At 41.5% G+C, this 18,920-nt stretch overlaps 1 protein-coding gene across 5 annotated transcripts in view; it reads right to left on the reverse strand.

The window, feature by feature from the left end:
* NBEA (neurobeachin) overlaps window positions 1–18,920 on the reverse strand; it is a 914,947-nt gene that overhangs the window by 111,272 nt on the left and 784,755 nt on the right. For all 5 annotated transcript variants that reach the window (XM_064269920.1, XM_064269919.1, XM_064269917.1 and 2 more), the window contains one exon: window positions 4,582–4,722. In XM_064269920.1, coding sequence (XP_064125990.1) covers window positions 4,582–4,722 — 141 coding nt within the window. The remainder of the gene's footprint in view (window positions 1–4,581; window positions 4,723–18,920) is intronic.

Here is an 18,920-nt window from a genome sequence, read left to right on the forward strand (position 1 = left end):
AACAGGACACATAGGCAATTAGCACTTTAAAGCAATTATTATCATTGCCATACTAGACATATTGACTAAAACTAATAATAAGTTTAACGACTTTAAGTCAAAAGGCTTAAAAGGTAAAGGGCAGGTGCTTATTTTAATCTGTATTTTATTTTTATGAACAAATTCTTAGTGACACAAATTTTAAGGCATTTGCTACTTCACAAATTCCTTGGGATGGCAGTTAGGAAATTACAATTCCCCGGGCCATTAGGTTAAACACTTAGGAAGCTATGAGACCAAAATACTTCTACTTTTAACAGCAAGACCTTGATGTGCTGGTGGAAAGAGTCCCCAGAAAAGCGACCCTTCAGGTCTGTCTGTCCAGTACAGGAGCACCAGCCACGTGAGGTTGCTGAGCGCTTGAAATGGGGCCACTTCGACTGAGATGCTAAATACACTCGGATTTCTAACGCTTAGTGGAAAAAAGAATGGAAAATATCTCATGGATAATTTTTATATTGTTTACATGTTGAAATGAAAACATTTTGGATAAATTGGGCTAAAAATAAAATTAATTTCGCTTGCTTCTTTTTGCTCTTAAATGCAGTTCCAGACATTTTAAGTCACAAAGGTGGCTTGCATTATATTTCTACTGCACAGCACTGTTACAGACAGTGCTACGGGATCAAGTTTAGGCCAAGTGTGTAGACTGTCCTGCCACAGCCTTGCGTAGATTCAGGTTCTTAATTCCCTTTCACTAAATCACCTCATGGATGAATTCTGATTTATGATTTGAGAAAGGGTTTAGCTTATCAGGGAGGTTGTTGTCAGTTGCCCTTGCATCGATTCTGATCGCAGTGACCCCACACGTGCACAGGAGAACTGCTCTGTAGGGTTTTCAAGCCTGTGACCTTTCAGAAGAAGATCCCTAGGCCTGTCTTCCGAGGCGCCTCTGGGTAGGTTTGAACCACTAATCTTCAGCTGGTCGCTGAGCGCTTAGCTGTTTAACTATTTGCACCACCCACTTAATTTAAACCAGGCTGTTGATTACAAATATTTTTACAGACTCACACTTGGATAAGTCTTGTCAAATCTAGCTTCAGACTCATCTGATTACATAAAAACCATGGGATACTACTTCATGCATTTCAAAATATTATCACATCTACTGTCTCATTTAACTCTCACAACGGCCCAGTTGACAATGTATTCTCAGAAATGGTTTCCGGCTCTATCTTCTTTCCACCCAAAATAACTGAGAGACATCCTAAGCCCCTCTGACAGGGACAATAACTAAGGCAACGGTTGTCACTGATGGGACCTGGCTGGCATGGAAAGTCCTCCCACACTGAGACATCTGGTGAAACGTCTTCTAACAATGTCCTTCTCTACCAGTTCTGGAGGCCCTCCAAGATGGCCCGCGGACTGACCTGATGAAGCCAAACGGACTGTGCTGCTTAAGAAGTACATCTCGCAGGCCACTCACGCCCAGCCCGTCTCTGCTCGGCTTCCACAGAGAGCCCCAGGCAGCAGACGCAGCTTTACCTTTACTGACTCTCTTCTCCTCCAGGGGTTTTTATGCTCTGCTGATACTTTGGTTTTGTTTTTGCTTCATGCACAGCTAATAAGTCATTTCCTGCTGGTGGCAGCAAGGATTGGGAATTTGGTTTTATGGTCTGACCGTTTTGTAATCAGAGAATCTAATTTATTAGTCTTTTTGTTTGCTTGTCTGCTAGTCTGTTTGTGAGCTCAAATCAATTAAGAACATATTGTATGTTCATTGGACAGGAAACCATCTCTTTGAGATCCTGACTGGTAAATGTCTGTGTTCAGTTTTGATCTGTGGCTGAAAGAAACTACAGAACTGAAGCTAGACACTCTGTATGTGTCTATGTGCCAGTAATTCAGAAAAGCTTTTTCATTTGTTTTGTGAGTGTGAGGTATTTTCCTACTTTTGGAAGGTATTGATAAATTATTACAACCCTTAAACTAAAGGCTTAGTTCTTTAGTTTACACTTAGTTCTCATTGGTTTATAAACAGGAACTTATATAATATTCCCCAAATTCCAAGTAAATAAAGTAATTGAATTTCTAATAGTTTAAAAGTGCTAGGATTAAGAAATAAAAAATATTTCTTAAGAAACTGCTAGCTCAGAATCATTTTTACAAAAAAAAAAATCCAAATTCATAAAATTATTGAGACTCTTTGGACAAATTAGACTAATGCAATAACTTTGGTCTAAAAAGGGAATAATAGCACAATGTCTTTTCCTTTATTTATTATTACAGACTATATATATATATATATTTTTTTAAATAAGATTTGGGTTTGCTAATCTGGAGAGACTAGTTAATCTGAATTTCCTAACTTATGCTGGTTTAGGATTATAAAAAATACAAAATCTGTGTTCAACTAAACTGAATCATATGTGACAAACTTATTTTTATAACAGTAATGGTTTCTATTTTGTCACCTTTCAGTGGTTTATGAGTTGTTTAAAACATACTCAAACTACATTTTTGTAGTAAATTCAGTTTCTCCCTGTAACAAAGAGATTGATGGAGGAAGGCCCCCTAATTAAAGCTGTCATCTAAGCATGGGGAGACATACCTGTGAAAACAGGATGTGCCTTCTCATGGATGCATACTGTAATGTATTCTACTTCACCAATGTGTTTCTGTGGCATGTCAGCTTCTTACAAAAGAGTGCTCTGAAGTATATCTTTGTAAAGGGAGAAAACATTGATGATGAAATTGTTTTAGAGAACTGACTCAGCATTCTATAGCATCCCTCAGTCTTTTATGGTGCCCTCGCTCCTCCCCCTCCCCCCCAAAAAACAGACTTTCTGACTCCAGTAACTCTACTCTTAACTGGACTAGATTGGAGAAGCAACCCTAACGACCAAGAGATTTGTGAAGAGTGTTTATGGTAACCTAGATGAGAAGTAATGAGAACCTAAGCCGAGAACAGAGAAAAGGAGGACTGTAGAGAAGTGTCATTGGTAGGACCGCTCTGAAGTGATGTCGATGGGATGGGAGGGCTGGCAGAATAGAGCAGATATCTAGGATGGCGCTGGTTTTGATACTGGGTAACTGGGTGAAAGGCCGTGGCATCTATGAAGACGGGAAATGCAGAAGGGCCCACAGCACACCTCTGAGGAAGATGAGGAGGTCATGCCCAAAAATGCTGCTTATGGTATTCCGAGAAGGTTCAAGTAGAAATACCCAGTAGTCCGGAGCTGGAGACAAATGTTTGGGCTGCAGGCAGAAGCTGCAAGTCATCAGCTTACAATTGAGTGCCAGAGCCCAGACAATGGGGGATAGGAAGACGGTAGGAAACCTGAGCAGAGGACTGAGATAATTAGGATGGTAGGAGGATAGCCAGGAGGTGATACTGCCAGAGAGTACATGGGAGGAGAGAATTTCAGGAGGACAGTGAGCGGTGGTGCTAAATCTCAGGAATGCCCTGGTACAAATGGGAAGCTCTATCTAGCCACACAGCTTGTGGCTTCTACAGGTACAACTCAGCAAAGGGGCAGGTATGGAGCTTAAATCAACCAGGCCAGAGACTGGGTCGTGCTAGTGGCTAGTCGCTGAGCTACTGACCGAAAGGTTGGTGGTTCACACCCACCCAGAAGTGCGTCAGAAGGCAGGCCTGGGGATTTGCTTCCAAAAGGTCACAGCCTTGAAAACCCTATGGAGCAGTTCTGTGCTGCACGCATGGGCCGCCATGAGTCAGAATTGACTTGACAGCTAACAACAACCAGGATTCCTTGGGAGGTGGTCAAAGTGAGCATGGCCACACTGCAGAGCCGTGTGGTAGGGCCTGTCTGAACAAGCTGGCTAGGGCTGAGCAGAGAGGGGCGAGTGACGCAGTGTCGGCATGGGAGGTGGTGGCGTGTTTTCGTTTTTGAGATGGGAGAGACTTTAATATACTTACCTCTTGGGAGGACGAGACAGAAGACCTACAGAAAGAGGTCTTCAAAACATTTAGAAGCTGTTTTTAAAACATTGCCACAGAAGCAAGAGAAAGAAACGGGGGAGAACAAACACAGCTTATACTAGTTAGCGTGAAAGGAGGCGGTAGGTGTAAAGGAAAACCAAGAAACCCCTGAAGTCTGGCTCCTTTATAACTGGCTCAGGTCTAAGAGGAGCCCTTGGGTGGCACAAACAGTTAACCGCTTGGCTGCTAACCCAAAGGCTAGTGCTTGAGTCCACCCAGAGGCACCTCGGAAGAAAGGCCTGGTGATCTACTTCTGAAAAAACCACCACTCACAACCTGTGGAGCAGAGTTCTCCTCTGACACTCGTGGGCTCTCCATGAGCTGGATTCAACTCTGCGGCAGCTGGTCTGGTTTTCAGTTAGGTTAAAAAGCTCCCAATAATCTTCCTAACCCAATTTTACAAGTGAGAAAACTAATTGGAAAAACAAAAACAAAGTTACACAGTTTTTGTTAGAGTTTGGAAGTCTCTATTTTCTGTTTTACCAGTCTCTAACTTTTGTTCAAAATAAATAACAAGTATATTTGATTTTTATTTACTATGCCTATGTTAAAAACTTTAAGGTATTAAAGGCAACCTGTAATTTAATGAAGATACTCACAATTCGAACGAGCCAGGACAAGGTAGATGTTGCCGTTGAATAATGTGTGTTATAGTGGTAGGGTGGGCTTTGGTCATCATCCCACGTCTCGTACCGCTCTGCGTAAAACACAGCCCTCTTCGGGTTCAAAGCACCAATCGGCTATAAAAACATAAAAAGAAACATTTGGCTTAATACAGTTGTATTAGACATTCTAGATTACAAGTTTTTAGCCTGAAAGTATTTTACTGTGTTTCAAAGGGTTTCACTAACCATTATGGTTAATTTTAAATTAAAAAAAATATAAATGACATATTATAAAATTATAAATACATTATATAATTTATAATTTTATATGTTTACTAACCTGGGTTTTGATATTAACATGTCATTACACTTGCAAAAAAATCACCCAAGAAAATGATGCAAGTCTTCTAGGTTTTACTGAAAGTTTTAGTGAGCTGGTAACAGGCAAGCCCAACAAACACATTTACGTTATTTTCCTATTCACGCAACAACGTGCATAAGGAGCGCTTAGCCTGGAGTGAGGGCGCTCGCTGAGGAGACTGAAGCAGCTGACCACTGAGAGCCGAGTCAGAGAACACCCCGTGCTAGGGGCCTGTCACCTAGAGTGCCAAGGACACCACCACCCTCGCGGAAACCCTGTCGGAGTGTCTGTCCCATTCTGATGTCACCCAGCTGAAGCGTCTGCCCTGTTCACTAAGTTAAACTACGGGACCTGCAGGGGAGGGAGTGACCCGGATGGTTCAGGTTCCCCAGAAAGCATCCTGCTAAGGCCACGGGGCCTTTCCTATCAGCACCACAGTTTACTGCGTAGGATGCCAATCCCCAGAGGGGAGCACGCAGTAAGTGCTCAGGATATAGTCCTTCCTTTTTTTCAGTAAAGCATGTATTAATTGGATCACTCTCTGGAGCTTCTTGGCAGACCTCATCATTAAGAATTCCTAGCATATGGTCCTCATAATTTCTAAGAGTAAACTACCTGAGGTTACGCTTTTTGTCTGATTTGGGCTTAATGGCATATGGAGTCCGCTCTAATGATATCTGACAGCACAGTGTTTTGTTTTAGGTTACACACCATACAAATAAACGCACGTCTGCAGAAAACAACGGATGAAGACTAAATAGAACACACAGTCCCTCTCTTTCAAAATCTAATGTAGCTGGGTAGCTATAAGGGCCCGCCCTCTCAAGGCTTGCTCTGAACAGGAGAAGTGGCAGGAAATCAGTGTCTCCTTGGGACAGACAATGCCACAGGAGAGAAAGTGCCGCTTGTGAACTGCCTGTGAGCTTTCTCCCTGGATCCGAGGAGACCACTCCAAACAACACAACCAGGTCGGCAGTTACAGGGCTGTCAGAATTTCCATAACAGAGTCTTATATGCAAGGGCTCTTATCCTGAATATTAAAACAACTTGGTAATTTTTTCTTCAACTTTAATTATGACGATACAAACTAAACAATTTTATTTTCTAAAGCTTTATTTCTTGTGCACAAGAACACTAATATTTTAAGGATCCTAAATTCTTTTGTAACCATTTTTGTAAGACAAAGTATAATAATAAATAAAAAAATAACAAAGTATAGAAGTACAAAACTGGTTTAAATACATTTTCTAAATGTTCTAAGGTTACACTTCATCGGTTATTTCTCAAAGCTTCTGACATAGATGTAAAAAAGTCATGTAATTTTATTAAACATCATATAAAATATTAATATTTTAAACAAGTATATAGTTGCTTTTTTGGTAAAAGGGTACTTATAACATGTAACGTGAGCTGTTACTGAATTGTGGTACTAAGGTCTCCATTTAAAATGTTCACATATTTTATACTTTTCTAGACGTGCACATATCTGTCTTTCTAAATCAATATTACCAGTATTTTTTTTTCCAAACACTTAGAGCGCTTCTTATTTTGCTCTGTCTTGAGTATGTTCATAGATCTTTCACATGTATAAAATGTCGGCACAATCCCTAGGGGTCAACCTTATCTGATACTGTTTGTTCTGCAAGACCTCACAAAACATCCTTGAAAAGGCAACATGACCCCTACTCTAATCTTTTCCAGCCTTCCCCTCAACTACTGGAAAAGGGATAAAATAAATATTTACATTTTTTATTTTACTCAAGTTTCATCAAAGTCATTTTATTTGAATGTTTTACAGAATAATACTTTGTAGGAAACAGCTGCACACTATTAAATCCTGTACAGGCCTTCATTAGTCACTTTAAAGTGTATTTCTAATTTTGAAATCTAACCCAGTGCATTTAGAAATGAATTTTATAAAACATAACAAACGATTTGGTCTGCACTTACTATCCTCCATTATTTTACATGAAGAGGCAACACATCATTCAACGGAAAAAAGCTTCACTACGTCTGTTTAGGGAATGAGAGTTCCACCCCAGATGACACATTACTTTATGGGATCCACACAGATATAATATCCACCATTCAGTCCGTCTACCTACCTGCCTGCCTGCCCACCTACCTACCTGCCTACCCGCCCACCCGCCCGCCCACTTGCCTGCCTGCCTGCCCACCTACCTACCTGCCTACCCGCCCACCCGCCTGCCCACCTGCCTGCCTGCCTGCCCACCTACGTGCCTGCCTATGTGTAAATCGATACAGCTGTAAGGTTGTTATTCTTTTAAATTTTGAACAGGTAATTCAAGGTCAACCATTTGGATTTAGTAGACAAATAATGTAGTAATTATGTTTAAAAAAAAAGTAAACTAAACTTAATGAATTTTATAAATTTGGTTTTAATTGTTTTCATAGTTATTGCAGCAAGAAGCAGTTTCCCTTTCTTTCAAACAGCGGGCATTTAGATTCAGTCACCTCTGTGCATTTTAGGTGTTTCTACAGGAAAAGGTTTAGCTGAGAGTTTAAAATCTGCTATTTGATTTACTGCTATTTTGCCTTTGTGAATTTATATGTTACAAGTTGACTGACAGATAACACAGAAGGATGCAAACCAGGAACAATGCAAAAATTAAAAGTAATTTCTACCCTTACAACACTTCATTATTCTAATTCGGTTTTTAAAATTGCTACAAAGCATACAAAACTTGTAAAAAGCACTATTTTCAATATGGAAGAATTGAAAGAGGGATTAATACTGTACACAAGTCCACACCCCCGTGACATGGATGGAACCTTGTGTAACCACCATGACTACACAAACCACCTCTGTTGGCTGAAGAAATGATGCTGAGGATTTCTCTACGTCGTCACTCGGTGTCCCCTTGTTAAAGACAAAAGAGAGAATTTATTCCGAGACAAGTGCCACAAACAGCTTTGTCTTTCTGAAAAAAACTTTTTGATTTTATTCTATGGAACAAAAATCCTGAAAGATGTTTCCAGTGAGGAGAACTACCATCGATTTATTTGATTTTGTTTAATCTGGGGTGTGTTTGTTCCTGTCTGTCTGTCTGTCTATCTACTGAACCTCACCCCTCTTCTTGTTTTCATAGCAACTGTTAACACCCAACAGCACCAGTGTTCCTTGGAACACACTTTGAAAAATTCTGATTAGAATCCTTATGGTATATTTTTCTGATCAATATTTTTCTATTTTATTAAACCTTAAGAGTTACATCGAGCCTCTTATTTGGGAATAGGTACATATAAATTAAATAAAATTGGCAAAAATGGCCAACAGAAATGATACAAATAAAAAAGTCCTACTTCCTGGGTGAATGGAGCAACGCTGAGTGGACTTTAGAGAACAGAAAGGTCTGAGCACAGAGCCGGAAAACTTAAATACAGCAAAAATTCATGTGGACTGGGGCGAAGCATGGGCAATGCCCTCAACGTAGATTATAATCTTTGAGAAGAAACTGAGTTTTCAAGGAGAAATCAGGGGTACAATTAAAGAAATATTAATGAAGCTGAAACCTGATCCATCCGTACATATGTATACGTACATATACATACATACATATAAGAACGCTTGTGATGTTCGTGGTGACAAGGTTCTACCTGTGTGTCCATAAAATAGTCAAGCGCCCACTACTGCCGCTGCGGCTGCTAATGATACGCTGTATTTGTGCCAGGCATTGTCTTCACACCCACTTTCTAGGCCGATTTTCACAAGTCCACGAGCTTGGTGAGGCATTCACTATGAGCTCAGTTTCATGAAGAGGAAACGGATGGCTGGGTCTCCAGGAGTCTCACAACGTGGCGCTGCCTTTCACTGATAAACATAAAACTCTCCTCTGGATGTCACTGTCTTCTCTCATAATTGCCTACTTACGTCCTCACAGATCATAAAAACCCCTACGTAACCCGTTGCTGTCGAGTTGATTCTGACTCACAGAGACCCTAAAGGACAGAGCAGAACCGACCCATACGGTTTTCAAGGAGCACCTGGTGGATTCAAATTGCTGACCTTTGGGTTAGTAGGTACAGTTCTTAAACACTGCACATCAGTGCTCCTCAGGCATTATAAATCCCAAGAAATGGAAGGACCTTCAGGTCTACTAGTCCAAGCTTCTTGTACTATAGATGAGGACGCTGAAGAAAAGTCAAGCCAAGACCGTATTGCTAGTCAGTAGTTATACATTTTCCAGAGCCAGTTGAAGCTTTGTGCTAGTTAGATATAGCTTAAAACTGGGTACTGTTGATTATTTGTTTGACTTCTAAAGACAGATTTTGGTTGTCTGAACACTCTTAACACATCTGAGCTTCTAACATGCCTAAATTAACTTATAAAGGTGTCTTATAAAGGCCTTACAAAGAATCGAAATAGTGATCAATAGTGTACAAAAATCCACATCCCTTGTAAAATGGATGGAAAACCAAGTGTAACATCACCACGTCTACACAGACCACAAGTGTCACAGCTAGCTGCAGAATCAGCATTGCACAGCAGGGCTCTGAAACACCACTATAATAAACAAGGGCGTGAGAATCTTCAGAAGAGGCTCCAAGAACTCCTGCCGTTTTTTGTCGTGAGCTACTTATAAAATTCTCAGTTATGACAATATAGGAACCATACCTAGAGCAGAGAAGCTTCAGTGTTGAAGAAAATGCCCCTCCTCCCTCCATGTCAGACTCATTCCTTTGGAAACAGTTCAGATTTCAACTCTGAAGCCTTACATGACGCCATCTGGTCAGAGTTAGTCAACCTTACAGTCTCTCCTACCCAGCCAACCCTTTCTTCAAGGGACTGCTCCCTGCTTTATTCACCTCTGTGTTCTCAGTACCTAATGGTACCTCCTTACCTTTTCTAGGTGCTCAATAAATGCTGAATAAGGAAGATTGATTAATCCAATTATGTCATATTCTAAAATTTCCTATGGAAAGTTTAGGCAAAAAAGTGAAAAAAATATATATAGTATATATGATCGAGAGCTAGTTTCCTAAGGGGGGGTGGGGAGGCTCTTTCAAATCAATAAGAAACTAATAAACGACCTCATTAAATAAATAAGCAAATGATATAAACAGGCAATTCACAGGAAAATAAACACACATTCCCAATGTATATGGGAGAAGAGCATAGGAGCTGAGACACTTATGATTATTTCTCCTTTTTTGCTTCCAGGGCCCTTTCTTCCTGTGAGCCACTCCTTTTCCACTCTCAGTCTATGTGGCTCAGGTGGGCTGACCTGCTACCTGACTCCCTGCTGGAAATGTGATCCAGACCTGTCAACAGCACCTTCTAGCCACATGGCCACAATGATTGGTTCGGGGATGGGTACGTGATTCAGGCTGATCAAGCAGAAGTTTGCCGAAACTATCCAGGCAAGAAGCAGCCTCCCTCTCTAGTGACCTCTCTGCTCAAACACGTGGAAGCCTGTCTGAGACAAGCCTGTGCAGGCAAGTCACAGGGCTGACGTGTCCTAGGACACAGGTGAGCCCTTAAGTGAAGTTGTCCTGAATGGACGAACCCAGCTCCAGATTTCTCAGTCATGTGAACCAAAACACTCTCACTTTATTTTAAATGAAAGCCACTTTAAGTGGATTTTCTGTTACTAGTAATCAAAAATTATAAGTACACTCACAATTCTTAAAAATGTCCCCAAAAAACCCAATATTTATTTATTAGATTACAAAGAATTATTAAATCTCACAATATTCAGTGTGGGCCAGGGTGTAGGAAAGCATGTGTGTGTGGAGGCAAAAACAGGTAAGACCCAAGTAAACAAGGAGGTAAACAAGAAGGTTTCAGATATAAGAGCTCTACTGACAACTAAAATAGAACAATAGGATAGTAGTGATGGAGTTAAGAAGCCCTGGTAGCACAGTGGTTAAGCACTCGGCTGCTAGCCTATAGGTCACTGTTTGATCCCACCAGCCGCTCGGGGGAGAAAGATGTGGCAGTCAGCTTCTGTAAATATTACAGCCTTGGAAACCCTATGGGGCAGGTCTACTCCATCCTCTAGGGTCGCTATGAGTAGGAATCCCATTGATGGCAATGAGTAGGTAGGCAGGTAGTAGTGGCTGAGTGGTATGGAAGCATTTCTGGAAAAGGACCTTTGAGCTGAGGTGTGAACAACAGGAACCAGTCGCATAGTTCAAGGGAGAGACTCAAGGCAGAGGACAAGCCGGAGCAGGGGCTGACTGCCACGTTCAAGGAGCAGGAAGGCCAGGGCGCAGGCCAAGGGGAAGGGTTTATGGGTTTAGGTGAGAAAGCAGGTAGGGGCCACAGGATGAAGGCTTTGTAGACCAGGAGGATGAGACAGAATTTATGGTATGGGCAGTGGGAAGCCCTAATGGTTTTAAGCAGAGAGAAACAAGATCCGAGTTACGATGGTTTTGTGGAGAACAGGCTATAGGTAATATCATCATTGGTGCTGGTGTTAACTGCTGTCCAGCTGATTCCGACTCACAGTGACCCCATGTGGTACAGCAGAACTGCTCCACAGGGTTTTCTAGGCTGTCATCTTCAAGGAAACGGATCGCCAGGTCTTTCTCCTGTGGAGCTGCTATGTGGGTTCAAACCACTGACCTTTTGATTAGCAGCCAAGCACTTAACCACTGCGCCACCATGGCTCCTTAAATTATAATCAGTGGTAGTGTAATTGGAGAACAGCTAGTTGTAGAAAGGGCTTGTGTAGCGTAGTAAAGTTTCTCTAAAAATCTGATAATATGTAGGTATTATATTTTTGCTTAAATATTCAGAAAGAACATTTTGAAGAATATACACAAGAAACCATACTAAGAGTTTCCTCCGGGGACTGGAATGATAGAGACATTCATTCTTCCCTTTAGACCCATTTTTACTCTGTGAACAAGAGTTTGGTTTATCCCATGCACAGAAATTTGGATAGCTTTTTCAGTTATATGACTCAAAAATATTTCTCAAATGTGAACATTTTAACTTTAATAGACTTTAATCAGTTATAGTAACTTTTTTATCTATTAAATAATAAAGACTATCTATTTCCAAATATTAGTCTCCACTGATATTAGAATCACTGTACATGAAAGCCTTATTCGTCCCAACAAGCTAACTGACAACGCAAGAACGGGGGGCGGGGACAAAGGCAGAGGTGGGTGTCCATAGGCTAACGGCACAGTCTCAACGAGGCAGTACCAAGAGACGGGAGGCGGCAAGAGGCAGCTGTTCTAGACTAAACGACACTTCAGAGGCATGAGAACCAAATGTACTGTATGGCCCTTGACTGGGCCCTGGTCTGAGCAAACCAATTTTTAAAGACATATGGAAGATAACTGGAGAAACTTGATCATGGGCACTGTGTTAGGTAACGTTAGGGAACTACTGTAAGTTTTGTTAGGTGTGACAGTGGTTTTCTGGTTATGTAGGAAAACGTGATTATTTTGCATACTGGAGTATTTTGGGGTGAAGTATGACATCATTAATTTACTTTAAAATACTTAAGCAAAATAAAAAATGCTCACGTGCCCAACAGCTATGCTACCCACGTATTGGGTGGGTGGGCATTAATTATTGCTGGTGCTTTTTTTGTTTGAAAATCTTTATAATAAAAAAAAAAAAATAGAGGGGAGTGCAAAAATATAAGCAAATCTTACAAATCCAAACAGTACTTTTTATGGTGCTTTATGTTTTCCGTTGTTGTTTTAGATAAGAAACTTCTAAATGAGTAGTCTGAAAATTTGTGTTTCCAAAATGTGTAAAAATTTTCAACTTCTGACAGACTGAGCCCAGAATAACTGGATGGTGCCTGGCTACCACCACCGACTGCTGCTCTGGCAGGGATCACAACAGAGGGTCCCGGACAGAGATGGAGAAAAAGGTAGAACAAAATTCTAACTCACACAAAAAAAGACCAGACTTACTGGTCTGACAGAGACTGGAGAAATCCCCAAAACATGGCCCCTGGACACCCTTTTAACTAAGTACTGAAGTCACTCCCAAGGTTCACCCTTCAGCCAAAGGTTACTCAGGCCTACAGGGCAAACAATAACAGACATGAGGAGTGAGCGTGCTTCCTAGTTCAATCACGGATACGAGACTAAATGGAGCACACCAGCCCAAAGGCAGTGATGAGAAGACAGGAAGGGACAGGAAAACCGGATGAATGAAAACAGGAAACCTGGCGGGGAGAAAGGGAGAGTGCTGACACATTGAGGGGCTGGCAACCAATATCATAAAAGAATTTGTGTATTAACTGTTTAATGAGAAACTAATCTGCTCTGTAAACGCTCACCTAAAGCACACACACACACAAAAACCTATATAAAAAAAAAAAATGTGTGAAAATTTTGTTCTCTTAAGCAGTTTAAGTCTCACCTTTGCAATTTCATTATCACCATTAATTTGCTTGAGGAGCCGTTGTGGCGCAGTGGTTAACTGCTTGGCTGCTAACTGAAAGGTTGGTGGTTCCAACCCACCAGCTGCTCCACAGGAGAAAGACGTGGCAGTCGGCTTCCATAAAGACTAGAGCCTTGGAGACCCTACGGGGCAGCTCTGCTCTGTCCACCGGGGTCACTATGACTTTGAATAGATTCAACCACAATGGGTTTTTGTTTTGTTTGTTGATTAATTTGCTTAACACAATCTTCATATCAGGTGAATTTCAGCTAATCACTAAACAATTTACAAACACATCCTTAAAAAACGGAGCCTAAAGTAATGAAGCATAAATAAAGGGAAGTGTTACGGCCAATATTTCACTGAACTATTGTTGTTGCTGTAGGGTGCCACGGAGCTGATCTTCACTCATAATGGCCCCACCTGGCAGAGGGGAGATACCCAGCAGGGTGTGCTAGGACATATCTTTACAGGAGCAGATCGCCAGGTCTTTCTTCCATGGAGCTGGTGGGTGAGTTTGAACTGCTATCTTTCAGTTAGTAGCCAAGGACATTTATCAGCACAGGACCCAGGTCTCTGGAGGTGCTGAATGGCCCACCTGCTGTGGTGTTTCTCTACCTCATATCTGACCTCATATCTGACCTCACTGTCTACTGCCCAGGGCATTTTTACAAGACTTCCCTCCTGTCGGGTATTAGGGATGGCTTTTTTTTTTTTTTTTTTCTTTTTATGTAACATGCAAGAACTGCCAGAGGACATAATGAAGGTGGAGGTCATTTAGAAGATAAATTAATCACTAGTTTATTTTTTTTTTTAAGTATATCCTTCCTACCGCTTTTAGAGAAATAATAGATAACTCTTTAACCAGAGCAAACAGTTAACTCCTTCAACTGCTAACTGAAAGGTTAGAGGTTTGAGTTCACCCAGAGGCACCACCTAGGAAGAAAGGTGTAGCCCTCTACTTCTGAGAAATCAGCCACTGAAAACCCTATGGAGCCTCAGAGAATCCAGACTTTCTGGAGCCACTGAGGCTGGATGAATCCCCAAAACTACTGCCCTGAGATAATCTTTAAACCTTAAAACAAAAATGTCCCCTGAAGTCTTCCTTAAACCAAACAAAACTTTAGCTTAATTAGTAAAGAATGTTTGCCTTGAGCAATGTGCTCTTTTAAAGAACTATCTCTACAGTATCCAGTTGACAATGGCAATTCGAAAGGTTCGATCGGAAGCTTGAGGGGGTGGGCAGAGGGTTTATGTTAATGGAGGAGGAAATATTCAGAAAGGGGGGCTAGAATGTTTATACAACTTGAGTGTAATCGATGCCAGTGGATTGTCCGTGTAGATTGTACATATGGGTTGTTGAACTGGTTTATGCTCTGCTTTGTATATTCTGAACAACAACAAAATATAAATTATTAAGATAAAACAACAACAAAAAAAGAAAATGCTATGGAGTACAGTTCTACTCTGACACACATGGGTCACCTTGAATCAGAATCAACTTGACAGCAACTGTTTTTTAACCCCAATAATTCATCACAGAATTGTGGACAAAATGAGAAAATCCACATAAGGTGTTTGGCACAATGCCTGGCACAAAATAAGATCATGACAAATGTTGGCTGTTATTGTTATTAGAAGACCAGAATAATTCTTAAGAAAACTAGTTTCAAACATCTTAAAGAAGAGTAACCACTTTCCACCCTCCAGCTAAAGACTGAACACACCCGTGGAACAAAACAAGACTAAAGGGGTGCCCCAGTCCTGGGGCAGGGACTGGAAGGCAGGAGGGCACAAGAAAGCTGGTAATAGGGAACCCAGGGTTGAGAAGGGAAAGTACCGACATGTCATGGGGCCATTAACCAATGTCATACAACAATATGTGTACTAACTGTTCAATGAGAAACTAGTTTGTTCTGTAAACCTTCACCTAAAAAACAATTTAAAAAAAACTATGTAGATTAAAAAAAAAAAGGAACCACTTTCACAAAAAAACGATGGGGGTATAAACAAAGATCCTAAATCTCCAAAAGATCGTTCTACAAGCTCTCTAAGTACGAAGCAGTAGGACAACGATGTGGCTATCAGTCAGTTTCAAGGTCACCTCTAACTACTGAACGTTCTGTTTCCGCAGGAAGGAAAAATCACAGGAGCCTGAGTTTGGCCTGGCTTTGCTGAGGCAGCGCTATCTGCGCAGACGTGGTGCGCGGCCGTGAAATGAGATTTCGTGAGGGAGGCTCTCTCCTCCTCTCTACAGGCACTATCCTTCTGCTGGCCCCTGGTCCTTCTTTTTTAAAATTACTTTTCTTGTCTTGCTTCTTCTCTTCCTTCCTCCCTCTCTCCTCCATTCTTCTCTTTTTGTTTTCTTTTATCGTGCTTTAGACGAAAGTTTACAGAGCAAACTAGTTTCTCGTTAAATAACAACAACAAAAAAAACAATTAGTACACATATTATTTTGTGACGTTGGTTGCCAGCCCCAGGACATGTCAACACTCTTCCCTTCTCAACCCTGGGTTCCTTTTTACCAGCTTTCCTGTCCCTTCCTGCCTTCTAGTCCTGGCCCCTGGGCTGTTGTGCCCCTTTAGTCTTGTTTTGTTTTATGCGCCTGTCTAAACTTTGGCTGAAGGGTGAACCTCTGGAGTGACTTCAGTATTGAGTTAAAAGGGTGTCCAGGGGCCATATTCTCAGGGTTTCTCTAGTCTCTGTCAGGCCAGTAAGTCTGGTCTTTTTTTGTGAGTTAGAATTTTGTTCTACATTTTTCTCCAGCTCTGTCCAGGACCCTCTATTGTGATCCCTGTCAGAGCAGTTGATGGTGGTAGCCAGGCACCATCTAGTTATAATGGACTCAGTGTGGGGGAGGCTGTGGTAGTTCTGGTCCATTAGTCCTCTGGACTAATCTTCCCCTTGTGTCTTTCATTTTCTTCACTCTCCCTTGCTCCAGCTGAGGTGGGACAAGTGGAGTATCTTAGAAGGCAACTCACAAGCTTTTAAGACCCCAGACACTACTCACCAAACTAGAATGTAGAACATTTTCTTTATAAACTATGTTATGCCATTTGAGCTAGATGTTCCCTGAGACCATGGTCCTGCTCTTTCTTTAACAGTTTACGTTTTTCAAAGTAAGCCAGGCTCCAGGGTTCCCCCCGCCCACCTCTCTCTCTGTGAAAAGGAAGAAAATTGGCTAAAATAGAAAGAACAAGGAAATAAAGCAGAGCCTAGGGACTGGCTTCGGAGTTCTGTATAAATTGTTGAAGCTTTCTGTCATGCTATTTTACGTTTCCAAAAAGCAATGCTGGAGATAAAAATAAACAGGAAAGCACCTCACTATTTCTCATTATCACAGTGTCTACGTATCAATTTTTTTCTTTGTATGCACTTTTCTTGGCTCTTCCTTCCTTTCAATCAGAAGAAAGTTGTTGTTGTTGTTAGGTGCCATCAAGTCAATTCCAGCTCATAGTGAACCTATGCACAACAGAATGAAACACTGCCTGGTCCTACACTATCCTCACAATTGTTGCTATGCTTGAGCCCATTGTTGCAGCCACTGTGTCAATCCATTTACTTGAGGGTCTTCCTCTCTTTTGCTGACCTTCTGTTTTACCAAGCATGATGTCCTTCTCCAGGGACGGTCCCTCCTGACAACATGTCCAAAGTATGTGAGACAGTCTCATCATCCTCGTTTCTAAGGAGCATTCTGGCTGTGCTCCTTCCAAGACAGATTTGTTCGTTCTTTTGGCAGTCCGTGGTATATTCAATATTCTTCACCAGCACCACAATTCAATGGCATCAATTCTTTGGTCTTCCTTATTCATCATCCAGCTTTCAAATGCATATGAGGAGATTGAAAACACCATGGCTTAGATCAGGCACACCTGAGTTCTCAAGGTGACATCTTTGCTTTTCAACATTTTAAAAAAGTCTTTTGCAGCAGGTTTTCCCAATGCAATGCATCTTTTGATTTCTTGACTGCTGCTTCCATGGGTGTTGATTGTGGATCCAAGTAAAATGAAAACCTTGACAACTTCAATCTTTTCTCTGAGAAAAGAGAGCATACTATGTACCACTGGGTAGACTAGAAACAACAGTGAATTCTTGAGGGTGTGGACCAGTTCCTAATGCCTTTGTATCTCTAGTGTCTGGTGCATAGTAGGTGTAGTAAATGCTTCTGTAACGAAAGAATGAGTGCATCAATAAAACAATTTATATAAATCAGATTTTGCAATTGGTGCCTTTTTGCATTTTTTCCCTTATCACTCCATATGTTTAGTAGCAGTATTCAAATTCTGCCTGTCTTAGTCACCTAGTGCTGCTATAATAGAAATACCACAAGTGGATGAGTTTAACAAAGAGAAATTTATTTTCTTACAGCCTAGTAGGTTACAAGTCCAAATTCAGGGCATCGGCTCCAGGGGAAGGCTTTGTCTGGTGGCTCTGGAAGAAGTTCCATGTTGTCAGTCTTTCCCTGGTCTAGTAGCTTCCCTGCCACAGGAACCCCAGGTCCAAGGATGAGCTCTGCTCCCAGCACTGCTTTCTTGGTGGTATGAGGTCCCCCACTCTCTGCTTGCCTCCCTTTCTTTTTATCTCTTATAAGATAAAAAGTGGTGCAGACCACACCCCAGGGAATCTCCCTTTACACTGGATCAGGGATGTGGCCTTAGTAAGGGCATTACATCCCACCCTAATCTTCTTTAACCAAAGGCAGAGATTATGATCTATAACACATAGAAGAATCACAAAATGGAGGGCAGCCACACAATACCGGGAATCATGGTTTAACCAAGTTGACACATGTTTTCGGGGGGAAACAATTCAACCTATAACACTGCCTTAAAACAGTACTTCTCCTTCTGCAGAGCCATGTAAGCCACCACAACAAGAACAATTTTCAATATGCTGCAAGTTACATGTTAAGGCAGCATACAACATATATTTAGACACGTGTCAAATTTGGCAGCAGGCTTTTTTTCAGAAGGTATACAACCAGAATTACACACTCACACTTTTATCTTTTAGTAAGTTTTATATGATCAGAATCAGTTACTGACACACTTGGTAGTCGTGCCCATGCTTCATGTTTTGCTGTTAAAAATTAAGCATTTGGCAGATTACACTAAAGTAGGGAAAACTAATTTCATCTCAGATATCGTTACCGTAAGGTGAAAAGGCGGTATAGCAAGGGCAGGAACCTGCACGGGACTGCTGAGCGGAGTCCTCCCCGCCTTGACGGTGGAAGTAAGCTCTTCTGCCTGCGTGGTCTGCAGCCAGTACTAGGGCGGACAGTGAACAGTGTTCACACTTCAGGGCCTCCATTTGCACAATGACATCTCGACGCCTCCAGGAATCATCACTTCCTTTTTATAAGCGGTGTAATAATTTAGGAGAATGGTTATGCTTATCACCGTCTGTCAGTCAAACAACTCTTGTGTTAACAAAACACATTTTTTCCACTCAGTGACTGGGTGTGCGTGATGTCTTCTGCTCATGTCAATATTAGTAAGGCTTGGCTTTGTGATGAAACTACTGCATTTATCAGAGGGCCTGGCTGGGAAGTCAGAAAAGTCCATTTACACTTTAATGAGTGGAGGCTGGGCTTC

This window comes from Loxodonta africana, chromosome 17 (genome assembly GCF_030014295.1).
Source record: "Loxodonta africana isolate mLoxAfr1 chromosome 17, mLoxAfr1.hap2, whole genome shotgun sequence".
NCBI lineage: Eukaryota > Metazoa > Chordata > Mammalia > Proboscidea > Elephantidae > Loxodonta > Loxodonta africana.